Genomic DNA, 14,935 nt, shown 5'->3' on the forward strand with positions numbered 1-14,935 from the left:
TATGTCCATATAATTGCTATCGCAGTTATATTGACAGATCTAGAAAACAATTGCGCTTGGAGTGTTCATATAATTGCGAATGGCGATAGCAATTATATGGACACTCCGAGCGCATTTCGGCCGTCGCCGCGACGTTCTCTATAAATTCCAAACACGATAACATAATCGCCGCACGCTGTATGTACGAGTGAACGCTTGCGAGGGTCAGTTGACGATCGCGGCTCAATCTTGCGCGGGCGAGGGAGGAAGGCGGGGCGGAAACGTGCTGTCTTCTTTCGCGCGCGAGGCCCGGGGGGGGGGGGGGGGGGGGAGGCGAAGGAAGGGGGGCGTTCTACTCTGGCGGCTGCTGCTTGAGGCAAGGCCGCGCGGGCGCCGTATATTGAAAGGGATCTGTGACGCGGATAAAGTGCGCGCCCGCGCGGGGCCTCATCTTCAAAGCGATTCGGGATGTGGACAAAGTACGCCACGCCGAGTGCCGGTATGTTCGAATGCGCTGTGCTTTCGACGTTTAGTTCGCGTTGAAGTGAGAGACAGCACGAAGGTCAATGCGCTCGCTGCTGCCGCGCTTCCTCACTCCAGCGTTTTGACAGCGAGTTTCAGCGATCATCGCTCGAAATTTGTTAATGTTTAACTGTGCGCGGTTGACACAGTGCTTGGTTCTTTAGTTGGAAAGCAAATATTTGTAAATTTACACGGCCGATAAAACTACTATCCTCACTTCGTATAGCTATCTACTAATTTGCTATCGCAATCGATGCTCCGCCTTTCGGAGCATCGATTGCGATAGCAAATTTTAGCAAATTTTTTTTTATTTCACAATAAGATTGTCAATACTTATGGTCAATTTGTTTGGCACTGACGATGTCCTAAAGAGACACAACATGATATTTCTTAGCTTGATTTTTCCGCAGAGAAAATATTGTTATACTGCCCTATTCGACCTGAACTTTTTGTAATTGCCACAATTGACTTCTGGCTCTGTGTGGAACGCTTAACTTTTTCTATTTAATTTGTTTCATGAATTGTGGTTTCTGTAATGTCGTCAGTTGGCCCCACCAGGACTGAAAGGGTTAAGCATTGCAAGCTCGTTTATGCTACTTTCGATGCATTTTAGCTGGTAAAACCAAGGTAAGGAATAGTACAATCCTTGACACCGATTCAGATGCCTTTCAACCCCTCGTCAGCGTGAGCTTTCATAAAAATCTAAAATATCGTCAGAATGTTTTAGTAAAGACGGATATATGATCTCGAGAATGTGTAGCTAGTCTAATAAATACTAGGTGGTTTCTTTCTGCCAGACGCCGTTTCAGAAACAATTGCTGTGAATGGTACACCAACTGTATGCGTTTTGATGCTAAAAATACATCTAGACAATTCTTTTCGCTTTTTTAAATAGTTTTGGTAAACTTATTCAATGTTCATTCCTTTGCATATCTGAACGACTCTTGCTTATATTTTTTTCAGGGAAACTTCCCTATGCCCTTTAGACACACCAAAACAGAATAATTAGGTTTGACATAGAAACAATTGCGGAAAAAAACTGCGAAACCACTTTCTTCGTCCCTATGACACATAGCGAATAATCAGGTAGAACAGCACACATCTTATAGGAAGTCTTGAACATTGAGGCTTACACCGTATTAAGGCATCGACATCTACAGAGTTCAGCCTTGTGCCCTCACCCTCGGTGGCCCACACCACAAGTAATTTTTTTTTGAGGTTTGAAGTTGCTGCTTCCACGTGATCTGTGGCGTAATGTGGTGTAATCGCCATCATGGATTTAGATTGTCGCCGCTAACAAGTTCGATTCGTCCTCACGTTCAGACAGTAGTACCATTTTACATCGATTACATCGGTTACAGCAGTACCGTTTTACATCGATTACAAGTTACATTTTTACAGCGTAACAGATTTGCTTCTGCTAGATCACAGAGCAGTGTTTGGGCGAATTCGTTACACACACACACAAGCTACACAAAATTATTTAGGAATAAGATTACCGCGAGGACGTAAATATGTCCCTGTGTTCAGTCACAGAGCAGTTTTCTATAGAACGCTTGGAAAGTGCACTTCCAAGATTGACTTGTTTGCACCACTCTAGTGTGGAACAAATTTTGACTTTCTGGTAATTTTGAAGTCACAACTTGTAGATGTTAAGCCTGGCAGTATACCATTCATATTTTCAGAGTGATTATCACTTTGTTTTCTGTGCGTGTATGACAGATGCGATTTACACGTTGTAATGCCCCTAAAGATAGTATAGCAGGCGCCCTACATTTTTGTCGAGTCGTTCTCTAGAAGCGCCAACGCTCTCTTTCTTGCATGCTTGCGGAAAACTTTCAGGTGTTAAATATTGTTTTTCGTATTGGCGCTTCGAATCTTTGTCTCCGCATATGCAATTAAAACTCTTGCACGCTACGGTTCGGCTAAAGCTTGTGATGGGAAAAAAACGACACTTATTACATACAAAAACACTATGTTTGGAACACAGAAGTCCACAGAGGTCTTCAACTTATTTTGTCTACGGAAGACTCCTGAGGACTTGGAACGTAAAGTAATATTAAAGGACTCGCTGTTGCCGTGTGTGCAGATATTCTTGTAATAATTTTGGTTTACACGATAGACAGTGTTGCAAATATTCGCTATTAAGCGGGTTATTGGCACTAAGATTACTTCTCCTGTATTGTCCAAACTTTTCTATATACGGCTGGCATACACGCAGCACCTAGCCAAGTAACCGAAATATGTACGTGTTTATCCTAATTCTAAATATTTCTTTCCTCCTGCGCAGCCTCATTGTATAGTTCCTGCATTCAAATGCTGTGACATATACGAGACCTTTGTTTTCTTCTGCCCTCAGGATTCCACGGCACCGGTGGCGAGCTGACGGTCAGTTCGGCCCAGTACCGCTCGTACGTGCTGGACGCATTCCTCAAGGCGGGACAGGAGCTGGGCTACAACATTGTCGACTCCAACGCAGGGGAGCAGACAGGTGAGAGAAATGCAATCTGAAAGGCACACTGAGCATCTCGTTTCACCTGTAATGTACTTCTTTGCTGCACGGACGGCAGCCGATATGGGATGCTTTGAGCTCGCCTGAGAAGCTGCTCATGAGCGTGTGCGCGCGACTACTGACGCATATGCGGCATCCCTACGGAGTAAATTTCTGACATCCAGCTTTTGTGGTGTGCCGTAACCTGCCCCAGCGCGTTGCTTTCACACATCGCGTTAACTACGCTGTTAGCGTGGTAGAAATATGTTTTATGGGCTGTTCTACTCATATCGTCAACAGTACATGGCGAATTTCGGCCGGTATAGACAGCGGTATTAGCACAACGAAATATAGACGCCTTGACGCAGTGTTATACCGTTACAAAAACTCAAGAGAAATGCTTTCCTTGTGTCAGCGTTTCCAGTATGTAGGTGATCTGCAGAGCCTGATGGCACGAGGGTGTTACGCTGATGTCACATTCCGCGTGGGTAAAAATAACAATAGAAATAATTAGAGACTCTTCTGGCGTGAATTTCGTTGGCATGTAATACTGATAGACGTAGCCAAGTTCTGAAAACTGACAAGCGGTGTGAACACTAAAAATAATCAAAGCAGTCGTCTTCGGATTTGCTTGCACTGCACCTCTCACTGCGTAAACAAAAACAGCATGTCTAAAAAAGGAGGAGGGAGGAGAAACTGAGTTACGGCCGTGCCACAAAATTGGATATGTGTGGATGTGGCGGCTGGTTCCGTGTTCATTGTCATGTTTTGCAGACCAATCTTACCGTGTGTAGTCCCGCTTCACATGCACGTTAGAGCAGCCGATTGCTACGGTTGCTACGTTCAATATCGTTGAAGCTGAGAGTGTCAGAAACGTTACTTCTTAACTTAACCGTTCGTCCGATGAAAGATGGCTGTCGTATGTATGTCTGGAGGTCGACTAAGATTCGTGGGACAACATAGTACGATGCTGAGTGGCACCTCAGCACACTTACAAATTTAATGGCTCTCCGTTATCTATCTCTGTTATCCTTCGGTGCTCCTTCAGATACATTGCCAAAGTAAGACGGCAATCTGATTACTTTGGTAATCATTGCGTCTTCATTTATGTTCAGTTTCCTTCCTGCCTGAGAAAGCACACAGCCGTCTAATGCGAGCTACTTGCCATTTTTTAGGCTTTAAGTACACTTTCCAAGCTCTTCTTATATAATTAATTCTCACGTGGCCCGATGTGCTGGTAGCTTACATTCGGACAGGTTGGTAGCTTAAAGATGCTTCACGTCATAAAGAGTGCGGCGAAGATGAAAGCGCGGGAAAGAGGAGCCACACTGTTCAGTCGCATCTGGACTTTTATAGCAGGCAGAGTTTAACAGGACTGCATTGTCATTTCCTCTCGCGACAGTATATATCACACATATCAGCCGCTGAAAATTTTTGATTATATGTTGGTCTGCTTTCAGTAGTTTTTTAGTTGCAAGTAAGCTCCAGTGTCTTCTCTTCGCTTGTTCAATTAATGTAAAACTCGCATGGTGGTGATGTCGATTCAGAACCATGACGCAGCCAGAGACTGGAATGTGAAACACGAGCGCTTCTTTCGCAGGTTTCTGCCCGAACCAATTCACTATGCGAGGCAAAGAACGCTGGTCGACGTCCAAAGCGTTCGTGATTCCCGTCGCCGGGGAGCGTCCCAACTTGCAGATCTCCCTTTTCTCTATGACCACAAAGGTGAGTTTACAGGCTGGGCAACGGCGATCAGTACAGTTTATACAAACATACATCTATGGTATAGAAATTTAATACGCCAATGATATACCCTTTCCTGACGAGAAATGTTGTGATATACCCAACAATGTTCTTGCCTCGTTGGTCTCCTGTACCATACCTGCTCAATGCCCGTTTGAAGCGAACTGCAATTTCTCTGGTGGGATTAGAGCACTGCACGGGACGATTTTTGCGGCCCGGGCCCGGCCCGGGCCCGTTTTTACATTGGGCGGCCTGCCCGAGCCCGATCAAAACTTTTATGGCGAGACCCGAGCCCGGCCCGGGCCCGGAAATAATCTACGTTACCCGCCCGGCCCGGCCCGCCACCCCTTTACCTTAAGCCCGAGCCCGGCCCGAGCCCGACTCCAACCTGGCCCGAACCCGGCCCGAGACCGAAAAATACATGTTTTTCAGAGTTGAGAAGCCCGAGAATAACTCGCAGAAAGCCCGAGCCCGGCCCGGGCCCGCGTCAAAAAAACCTGAGCCCGGCCCGGGCCCGGGTCAAAAAGCACACGCCATGCCCGAGCCCGGCCCGAGCCCGTGAAAGAACTGCTCTACCCGGCCCGGCCCGGCCCGTGGGCCGGGCCGGGCCCGGGCTTTCGGGTAAGCCCGAGCCCGTGCAGTGCTCTAGGTGGGATCTCTCGGTTGATGCACAGTATGGAAGTCGCTTATTGAGCAGGTGTGGATGCAATGAACACTATGTTGTTGAAAAGTACAGTGACCTATTATTCAGTATTTTTTGCTGAACTTCTCTTGGCCTTCGCAGTTTCCGGTCTGCCATCTGAATGAAAATTAGGGAAGGTGCATCTTCTTTCTGGGGTTTTACGTGCCAAAACCAGTTATGATTATTAGGCACGTCGTAGTGGAGGGCTCCGGATTAATTTTCACCACCTGGGGTTCTTTAACGTGCACTACAACGAAAGCACACGGGCGTTTCTGCATTTCGCCTCCATCAAAATGCGGCCGCCGCGGCCGGGATTCGATCCCGCTACCTCGTGCTCAGCAGCGCAACGTCTTAGCTGACGGAGCCGCCCCGGTGGGTAATTAGGGAAGGTGGTTCCCTTGCACAAGTCAGGTAACTCTTATAACCATCGCCCTATTTTTTTACAATATACCGCATAAACTTCTTTAAAAGTCATATACTCATATTTAGTTTTATTTCTCGAGTCGAAGTCATTCTTTTCTATATGCCAGCATGGCTTTAGGACACATTTATTGTGCTAGACTGAGTTACTATGCCTTGATACTATTTTACATGTTGTAGATGACAAGCTATTTATTCATCGCGTTTCCTTTTTTTTTACTTTGTAAAAGCGTTCGGCACAGTGTTTTACAAATTTATCCCTACTTAACATGCTCAAGCTTAATATTGACCCTAACTTTCTGGGCTGTAATAGATGCTGATGCCTAACTGTTTTCAATACGTATCTACCAATAATTCTGACTCTTCACCTGTTAGTGTAACATCTGGCGTTCCCCAGGGCTCCGTTTTAGGACCTTTATTTGTTCTTATTTATAATAATGACTTACGTCTTGGCAATAAATAAACTATAAGGCCTTTGACTGATTATTGTCTTTTGCATTGCGTGGTTAAAAATATGTCTTATCCCTCACAGATACGGTCCAATATCAACAAGATAACTCATGGTGTAACATTTAGCAAATGAAACGAAATATCTTTAAGTGTAAGGTAATGAGGGTGTCTCGTTTTCATGCGTTCTTAATTATCCTGTTTATACAATAAACAGCACAACGCTCACGAATTTATATTCCTGCAAATATCGAGGTGTTCACATTGCCCACGACCTTACTTGAAGCATGTCTGTACGTGCCTAAAACGCTAACCGAATGCTAGGATATGTACGCCGAAACATTTCCTCTGTCCCTTCCAGCCTTAAGCTTACACTTCATAAGTTCATTGTCCGATCCAAATTAGAGTACGCATCTTCTATTTGGGATCCCACTAGCGTCACTATAATCAACACTCTTCTAGCAGTGCAAAACGGAGCTGCCCGCGTCATACTTTCCGATTGTTGTCGTACTGCCAGTGTTCATTCAATTAGCTTTTCCGTCCCGTCATCGTGCCGTAAACGGTCCGGTTTGTGTCTCTTATACAGGCTTCATTATACTAATTTCACTTTGAAAAATGAAATCCCGCTTCAACCAAACCACATGTTATCTCGCAGTGATCACCAGCTCGAAGTGAGTGTTGCCACATGTCGCACTAGCGCTTACTTTACTTCATCCCCCGGACCAGCAGTGAGTTCCTTCTTGCACTGCTACCATCACTGATGTCATCGCCTTCAAAAATGCTGGTCCTATTTTGCAACTTCCCTCCTCTCTGCGATGTCCTCGGACCCGGACAGTACGAAAATAAATAAATAAATAAATAAATAAATAAATAAATAAATAAATAAATAAATAAACAAATAAATTCAATTTGCTTTATTTGATATAGTGGGGTATGTAGTGATGTAATAGTGGACGTATTAGTTAGATATAATTGACTGCATTGCGAAAGGACCACCTGTTTGAATATAAGGAGGAAAACGCAATAGCATACCGGAGATGGTAAAAGGGGGTGATGTGATTACTACCTCCATGGATGTAGCTTGGGTACGGTTGGTGCAGTAGAAGAGGCCTTCTGCAGTGGCACTTGTCGTACTATGAATTTGACTAGGCTGATATCGACCGAACGTAAACTGTGCTCCTCGTACCCAGATATCGTCCCACATCAGTGAGAACACTCGTCGATTGTCACCAATTTGATCAGAACTTTTCAGCGTTATCGCTGGTGCACGCGTGCTTTGTAGAAAGTACTCCACAATTGGTGTCGTGCATACTTTCTGATGACACCGGGTTCAGTGACAATAAATAACGGATAGGACTAGCGATAAAATTCGACTAACTTCTGATAGAGAAAGGCGCATCTTGCGCTGAGTGATAACATTGTAACACCGATTGGCTCTTGTAAAGCGTTCATCGAAATCAAACAATTTACGCGCTTGTCAATATGTTCATATAGCTTTGTTCAATGACAAATGTACCTCATATTGGCCTCGAGGGTCACCACTGGAGAGATAATAGCGTGGATTCTGGAGACAAAATCATAAGCGATGGAAATTCTTAAGTATCGTTGTATCGTTGAAGAGACGTCCGCAAATGCAACTGTATTGCACTGAAGTACAACCATCCGACTGGTCATGTTAATTCACCGCTCTGTTTGTGTAGCGTAAAAATTAAGCATCTGACTGTTTGACCAAAATGTCATTAACTCGGCATGTCACTATAATGCGGCAAATGACACCTGTGCTGCATCCAGCATAACTTGAGATGAACTGTGATCTCAGGTCACCTTGGCGCAGCCAACAAACGGTATGCGTAGCTGCTCAATTTTACTGCTCTTCCATCGCGACCTGAATGTCAGCATGCAGCGCTTGTTTCTAACAATGACGTTCCTCATGGCTGAGTACCTCGTGCTGCCGCACTCACTGCTTTTTCATCGGTCGTGCTCTAGGTGCACGTCAGGTTTGCCTCATAGGCACACTACCTGTCCGCAAGACTGCGCGAAATGTGTTCAGCTATAAGTTAAACACAAACGCATAAGGCCTTGAATGAGGATACGTGGTCAGCGTGATACGTGGTAGTCTCCAGATACTAGGGGAGTGTGGTGTTGCCTCCTATAGCTAATCAAGCCTGTCAGCAGGCGGCACATTACAAGGGGAAGGAAGAGAAGAGGGTATACACGTGCGCCCCGTAAAGCTTTCGTACGGAGAAGAGATATTCCAACTATGCGTTACTGGAAACCCAACACTTGCCCACTTTGTTTTTCGAAGGTCCTTTTCGAAGGAAAGCGTGCCGTGGGCGTGACGTTCCTGAAGGACGGTGTCGAGCACACTGCGCTGGCCACGCGAGAAGTCATCCTGTCGGCGGGGGTCGCGAATTCACCAAAGCTTCTCATGCTGTCCGGTGTCGGACCCAAGGACCACCTCAAGGAACTGAAGGTATGTTTGTGCGTCTAGACACAGAAAAGGTTTTCTGGCTTAGAATAGATTCCTTGGCAAATGTGTCTGTTTTAGGATAGTTGATCATAGACCTGCAAAAATTGTGCGCTACTTTTCTCCTATAGATTTCGGCACTCGCAAAAGAACTGCAGACGCTAGCATTTATTCCACAGTTACGCGCAACTCTATCGCCTACTGGTTCAGTATGTAGTTTATGGGGCGTAAACCTGACGAATGAATAAATTAATCAATAAGTGAAATATTTAACCGCATGTGCTTTTGGTGTGAACGTTTGGATTATTTTTGTTCAGAGTGACGCTGTGTGAGGTAAAAAAATTACTGAATGTGCTGGCATACATTTGGCAAAGCTTTGTGAATATTCTGGTACAGTACTATAACACTAAGCCTGGACGCCCATCTCCAGGCCATCAAACGCGCTGAGAAGGTGGCGACCATGCAGGCAAGGCCTGACAGCCATCTCCTCGTAGGAACGGTTTTCCAAAACTAAGTTGTTTGCTGCTACGACAGCTTGTACTCAACACACGCAAGCTTTGTACCCTCGTTAATATTTTTTATCATTTTGACGCCTGATTTCTAAGTGAACTCGCAGTGCCATCCAATACTTCATGGCCAGTTCCTCGTTTCTTTATTAGTTGCGATGCATGCTATCTTCGCCGCTTAATGAGACAACAATCCCAATATCATAGCCGACAAAAGAAGAAAAACAGAGAAAGGGAGCTAGACAAATGGAAAAAGAATGACAAAACACCTGGGAAACAATTCCGTAGACAAAGTAAACACAGAATAAAAACGAAAGGAAATAGACAACATCAATATTGTTATGAGTAGGCATACACGTCGCTTGCATGCAACTCAAGCAGAACGTGGAAATTCAAGATGTTCTGCATGTCTGTTTAAAGGTTGAAAAGAAAAATAAGAGAATATCCCTAGGTAAGTATGACAGTAGAGAAACACACATACAAACTTTTACATTTCTTTTGAATCTATCATTTCCACATTTCCACATTTATTTATTTATTTATTTATTTATTTATTTATTTATTTATTTATTTATTTATTTATTTATTTACTATACATTCCCACATTCGCTCAGCATTAGAGTGGGGGGAAATAATACAAATGCAAAACAGTGGTAATTAAGGTTACATAACAAAAAAAAAAACACGGTGATGCATAATGCAGCGCAGGCAGCATAACTATCTCCAAAACAAAAAAAAAAGAAAATAGAAAGAAAAGGACTATATGTACATATATACACACATACACATACATGTGCACATATAAATATATAAACTCATATAGCCACATATACACTCTCATAAATATATATAGTAGGCGAGCAACCGCGTAAAGAAAAATAAAATCAAAACACACGAACTGATCACATGTCAAGCAGTTCATTGAAAAAGGCTGAATTGGATGTTTTAGAAATGGTGTCCTCAGGCAGAGCATTCCATTCATTGATGGTTTTGGGCAAAAAAGAATATTTTAACACGTTCGTTCTTGACTTTATTGGCCTTACTTTTATTGTGTGTTCACGGCGATGGGATATGTAATGTGGGTTAAGCGTGTATTTTTATTTATTATTGCCAGTATTGTTGTAAAAGATCTTATGAAAAAATTTGAGACGCAAGCAACGCCGGCGTTCGGCTAGCGTCGAAACGTCTAGGCGTATTTTCATTTCTGTGACGCTACTATATCTGCGATAGTTACCAGTGTTAAAGCGTGCCGCTCGGTTTTGTACGCGCTCTAGGTTCTATTTAAGGTTCTCCTGATAAGGGTCCCATATCGTGCACACATACTCAAGAATAGGTCTTACGTATGTCGTGTATAATAACTTCTTAGTTGCCGGAGGACAGGGGTGAAAATTTCGAGCCAAGAACATTATATCCCTTTCGCGGCAATCTCAGCAATGTGATCCTGCCAAGTAAGATCGCTTGAGAAGTGAACGCCGAGGTACTTGGCCCCTGTTACGCTCGGAATGGTTGAATTGTTCACTCTGTAAGAATGGGAAACATCAGTTTATTTCCTAGAAAAGCACACGTAGTTGCATTTTGATTCATTTAGTGTCATGCACCAAGTAGCACACCAGTTCCGAATTTTAGTCAGGTCCTGTTGAAGAATTTTGATGTCACTTGGATTGTTTATCGAGCGGTAAACAACGCAGTCATCTGCATACAATCGTAGATTCGACTGGATGTTTTTAGCAATATCGTTAATAAAAATAAGAAATAATAACGGGCCCACAACAGACCCCTGCGGTACTCCGGACGTGACTGGAACAGCTGATGAGCAACATCCATTTACCACTGCTATCTGTCTGCGATTTACGAAGTAGTTTTTTAACCTGTTCATTAGGTCAGCGGGAATTTTTAAATGCTGAAGTTTGTGTATTATACAATCATGTCGTACCCGATCAAATTCATTTTTGAAATCTAAAAACAAACAGTCAACTCTAGTACCTTGATCTAATGCAGTTGTTATATGAAAAGAAAATTCCGTTAACTGTGTGTCACAAGAAAATCCCGCGCGAAAACCATGCTGTTCTGCATAAAAAAAGTTTTGCGAATTCAGGTGCCTTATTAGGTTGCTGTATACGTTGTGTTCCATAATTTTCGAAGCGCCACATAGGAGAGAAATTGGGCGGTATTGTTCCAAGTTATTTTTTGGTCCTTTCTTATGGACAGAAACCACATGAGCAAATTTCCATTCGTCCGGCATGATTCCTTCAGATAGTGACGTCATGTAGATTGTGAGAAGAAGATTACTAAGAGAGCTAGCACATTCTTTCAGCACGTGATTGGGTATGCCATCAGGACGTGTCGCTTTGTTTGTATCTAGGCCGGTAAGGATTTGAAAAATACGATGAATTGATAAAGTGATATCGGGCATTTCCTGAAGAACTGAGGCGCATTCCGGTAAAGTAATATTGTTCATTGCGGAATTAGCAGAAAAGGCGGACCTGAAATAGTCGCTGAAAGCAGTGGCTATCAATTCATCATTTGTTATCGTGCCATTGTCAGACGTGATGCACTGTATACCAATTTTCTCTTTCCTGGTTTTTTGGCAAGCTTCCATATGATTTTGTCTATGTCTCGAATCTTTGCATCTAAAGTACTGAAAAAAATGACGCTGTGCTTCACTAATTTTCGTTTTACAAATTTGCGGGACAGAAAATAATTTTTCAGAAGGAACAGGTATTTTGCTTTTTCTGAGGTTCTGAAAAAGACGGCGTGTTGTTCTGAGGAGTTGACGGATTTCGGGTGTGATCCAACGTAAATATACCTGGCAGCGAAGCTTCCATAGAAGCCCATACGTTCAAAACATGGCGGTTCATCGGTGGTTCATGGGGCTTAGCGCCATCTGTGTGAGGAGGGAACACTTCCGGTGGAAGAAAAAATAATTTGACGTCATTTGCGTTAAAAACACAAGTGACGTCATTTTGTTCTCAAAGGCGCGAAATTTGTTTACGGAGGCCTGCCATTATAGCTGTATACTCAAATGCCCCGCCATTCGACTTGATGGGCATTTCAAGCTTTCAGCGCGGAAAGCGATGCAGGAAAAGCTCAGCCGTACGGGTGTCGAAATCGCATCGCTGCGCAGAACATACTTTTTTTGGAGGCCGACAAACCCTTTGGGCGTAGAAGTGCTCGTCCTTTCGTCGGACGCCAAGCCCGTCGGCCAGCGCTGTCGCACGAAAACAGCTAAAGTAAATAGCTATCTGGCGGTCGCAACTTACTGCTTTTAACTGAATAGGTTAAGAAACAATAAAACTACCCGCGTCACCAAATTCAGACAAACGTCGACAAGCAGAACAACACAACACGTGAGGGGGGCGTATTGTAACAGGTTAACTTTAGCGTGCGACCCTTTCTGCCCATTTCAAGATCTGCATTGCATTGCAAGTGATAGCGGCAACGCCCGCCTCTAACGGTGGGCGCTCTTACGGTGGACGCTGAAAAAAAAGTGTTTATTGATATAATGATCAAGTAAAGTAGAGTTGTTCTTTTCTCGCCATGCGTATATAAAATTCACTAGGAATTTTATTTTCGTTGAATGAATCTAACTGTGTCTCGCTTTAATTAAAAAAACTTTTTTTTCCAATGTTTGTTCCCTCCAAACCTAGTCGCGCTTCACTCCCTGCTCTAACCACCCTTTCGGATGTCGGTGATAATTCTTTCGGAACCGCATTTCGCTCGAAGCTTCGCGACCTATGTGGATCGACCTTGGGTGATCCATGGTTTATCTTTCCGACGTTTGGCAGTTAGAAATGTTGATGGTATGTGCTCCGAAATTAGTGCAAGTATTTTATCTTTCAGTACGCTCCAAGCAATGTTAACATAATTTTCTGCGCAAATCTCTGTGAAAGCTGGAAGAAAATCAGTGAATTCACTTTTCATTGCCTGGTAGTTTCCCTGATCGTAAAAGTATATCAGTTTTGGAGTAAGCCGAGCTCGGTTTTAGTGTGGATAAGAAACGCTGGTTAAAACGAAAGCGTGGTCGCTGATACCGGGAACACAGATAGGTGGAGACATCAGATCAACTTCATTTGTGAAGAGGAGATCAAGGGCGTTGGATGACAGAGCAGTGACTCTGGTTGGAGACTCTACGCACTGAGTAAGGTTGAAGCTACTTGTGAGGTCCAACAAGGCAGAATGTAACGACGAGTTTGATAAATTGGTTGGCCGGCCGCGGCCCCAGGACACGTCTGGTAGGTTGAAGTCACCCCCCAGTAGAACTACGTTATAACAAACTGACGCTAGTGCTTCAGACAGGCTAGATATAGCTGCACTATCATTTCCCGGGGGCCTGTAGAACGAGGCTATTGTAATTGTCCTACCAGTTTGTGAAGCAACTTTACACATAACAAGCTCGCAGTCTATGTTGCAAAGATCGATTGGCCAGCTTTGCAAGTTATCTGAAACAAGTATGAATACACCCCCTCCGTGTCTGTTCCTGTCCGAGCGATAAGCCGTGTAGCCTATTGGGAACACTTCAGCATTTAAAACTGTGTCATCCAGCCAAGATTCAGTACAATGATAATGTCAATAATAATTACGAGTGCGAACTCATCTGCTTTATTTCTTATGCTGCGGCAGTGGATAATTATAAGCTGAAAACGTTGTTTGACATGCGCAGAACGGCCAGCTTCGAGGGTTTGCTATGAATTGCACTGTACCACCTTTTTTTGCCTCGTTATCAAAGATGTAGGTGCTGTTTCCAATATTCAAACGCTTAAACCGAAGCTTAAAGGGTGCGTTTGCTTTATGGCGAATGAAATTAGATGCCTTCTTTCAAGCGAACCTGTGCGGAGTAGTCTTCACTCAAAGCGTAGCTTGTTTCTTTAAGCTTCCGGCCTTGAAGTAAGACCTTCTGTTTAGTTTTGTAGGACGAAAAAGCAACTAAAGTTGGTCGTTGCTTTAGCGCGCTGTATCGCTTTTTTTCTGTGAGTGCGTTTAATGTCACTGTGATTGATGCTCACACCGAGCAGATCCTTACACAAACATAACATTTTTTTCCGCCTCATCCCAGATTTCCCTTTCAGTGTCCGTAATGCCATAAAGAACAAGGTTGGATCGCCTAGATCGGTTTTCTAAGTCGTCGTTTTTTTCTGACAATATTTGAAATTGTTTCCTCAGAGATTCAACAGTCGACTGAAGGTTCATGACAGCCGTCTGTGCGCCTCTGAAGGACTCAATCTCTTCTTCTACTTTGGATAGCTTTGTTGCCAAACAATCTAGCTTCTCCGTGAATTCGCCTTTATTTGACTGGACAACTGAGACCTACTTCAAAAGTTTTTGCTGGTTTTCTTGAAGTACAGGAATGACATCAACAGATTTCATGAGCTTTGCAACCTGAGCCTCTGTCAGAGGTCCAGGATTCAGCTTGACGTCTCCGGACAAAAGTACAAGCAGATGCACTACAAAGCTCGTAATGCAAAACCACGTGAAAGGCACACTTCCAATAAAGCGAATAGCAAGAAACAAGGGCCACGGTGTCGACAGAAAACGGCGCTTCTTAGGTTTAGGAGTAGCATGATATGCAACACCAACCTGCAGAAAGACGGCACGTAAGCGCATGGTAGTGCTCTCGTCGACACCGGTCCCCGTTGTGATGGCGTGAGGCGGCCGCTTTTGTACTTGATGGTTTGTTGGCG

General features: G+C 43.9%; 1 protein-coding gene across 1 annotated transcript in view; it reads left to right on the forward strand.

Moving 5' to 3' along the window:
• LOC119444220 (glucose dehydrogenase [FAD, quinone]-like) overlaps positions 1-14,935 on the forward strand; it is a 102,278-nt gene that overhangs the window by 53,893 nt on the left and 33,450 nt on the right. The window contains exons 5-7 of the mRNA XM_049664497.1: positions 2,861-2,992; positions 4,593-4,717; positions 8,590-8,757. Of these exons, the coding sequence (XP_049520454.1) occupies positions 2,861-2,992; positions 4,593-4,717; positions 8,590-8,757 (425 nt within the window). The remainder of the gene's footprint in view (positions 1-2,860; positions 2,993-4,592; positions 4,718-8,589; positions 8,758-14,935) is intronic.

Source organism: Dermacentor silvarum, chromosome 3, assembly GCF_013339745.2.
Source record: "Dermacentor silvarum isolate Dsil-2018 chromosome 3, BIME_Dsil_1.4, whole genome shotgun sequence".
NCBI classification, from domain to species: Eukaryota; Metazoa; Arthropoda; class Arachnida; order Ixodida; family Ixodidae; genus Dermacentor; species Dermacentor silvarum.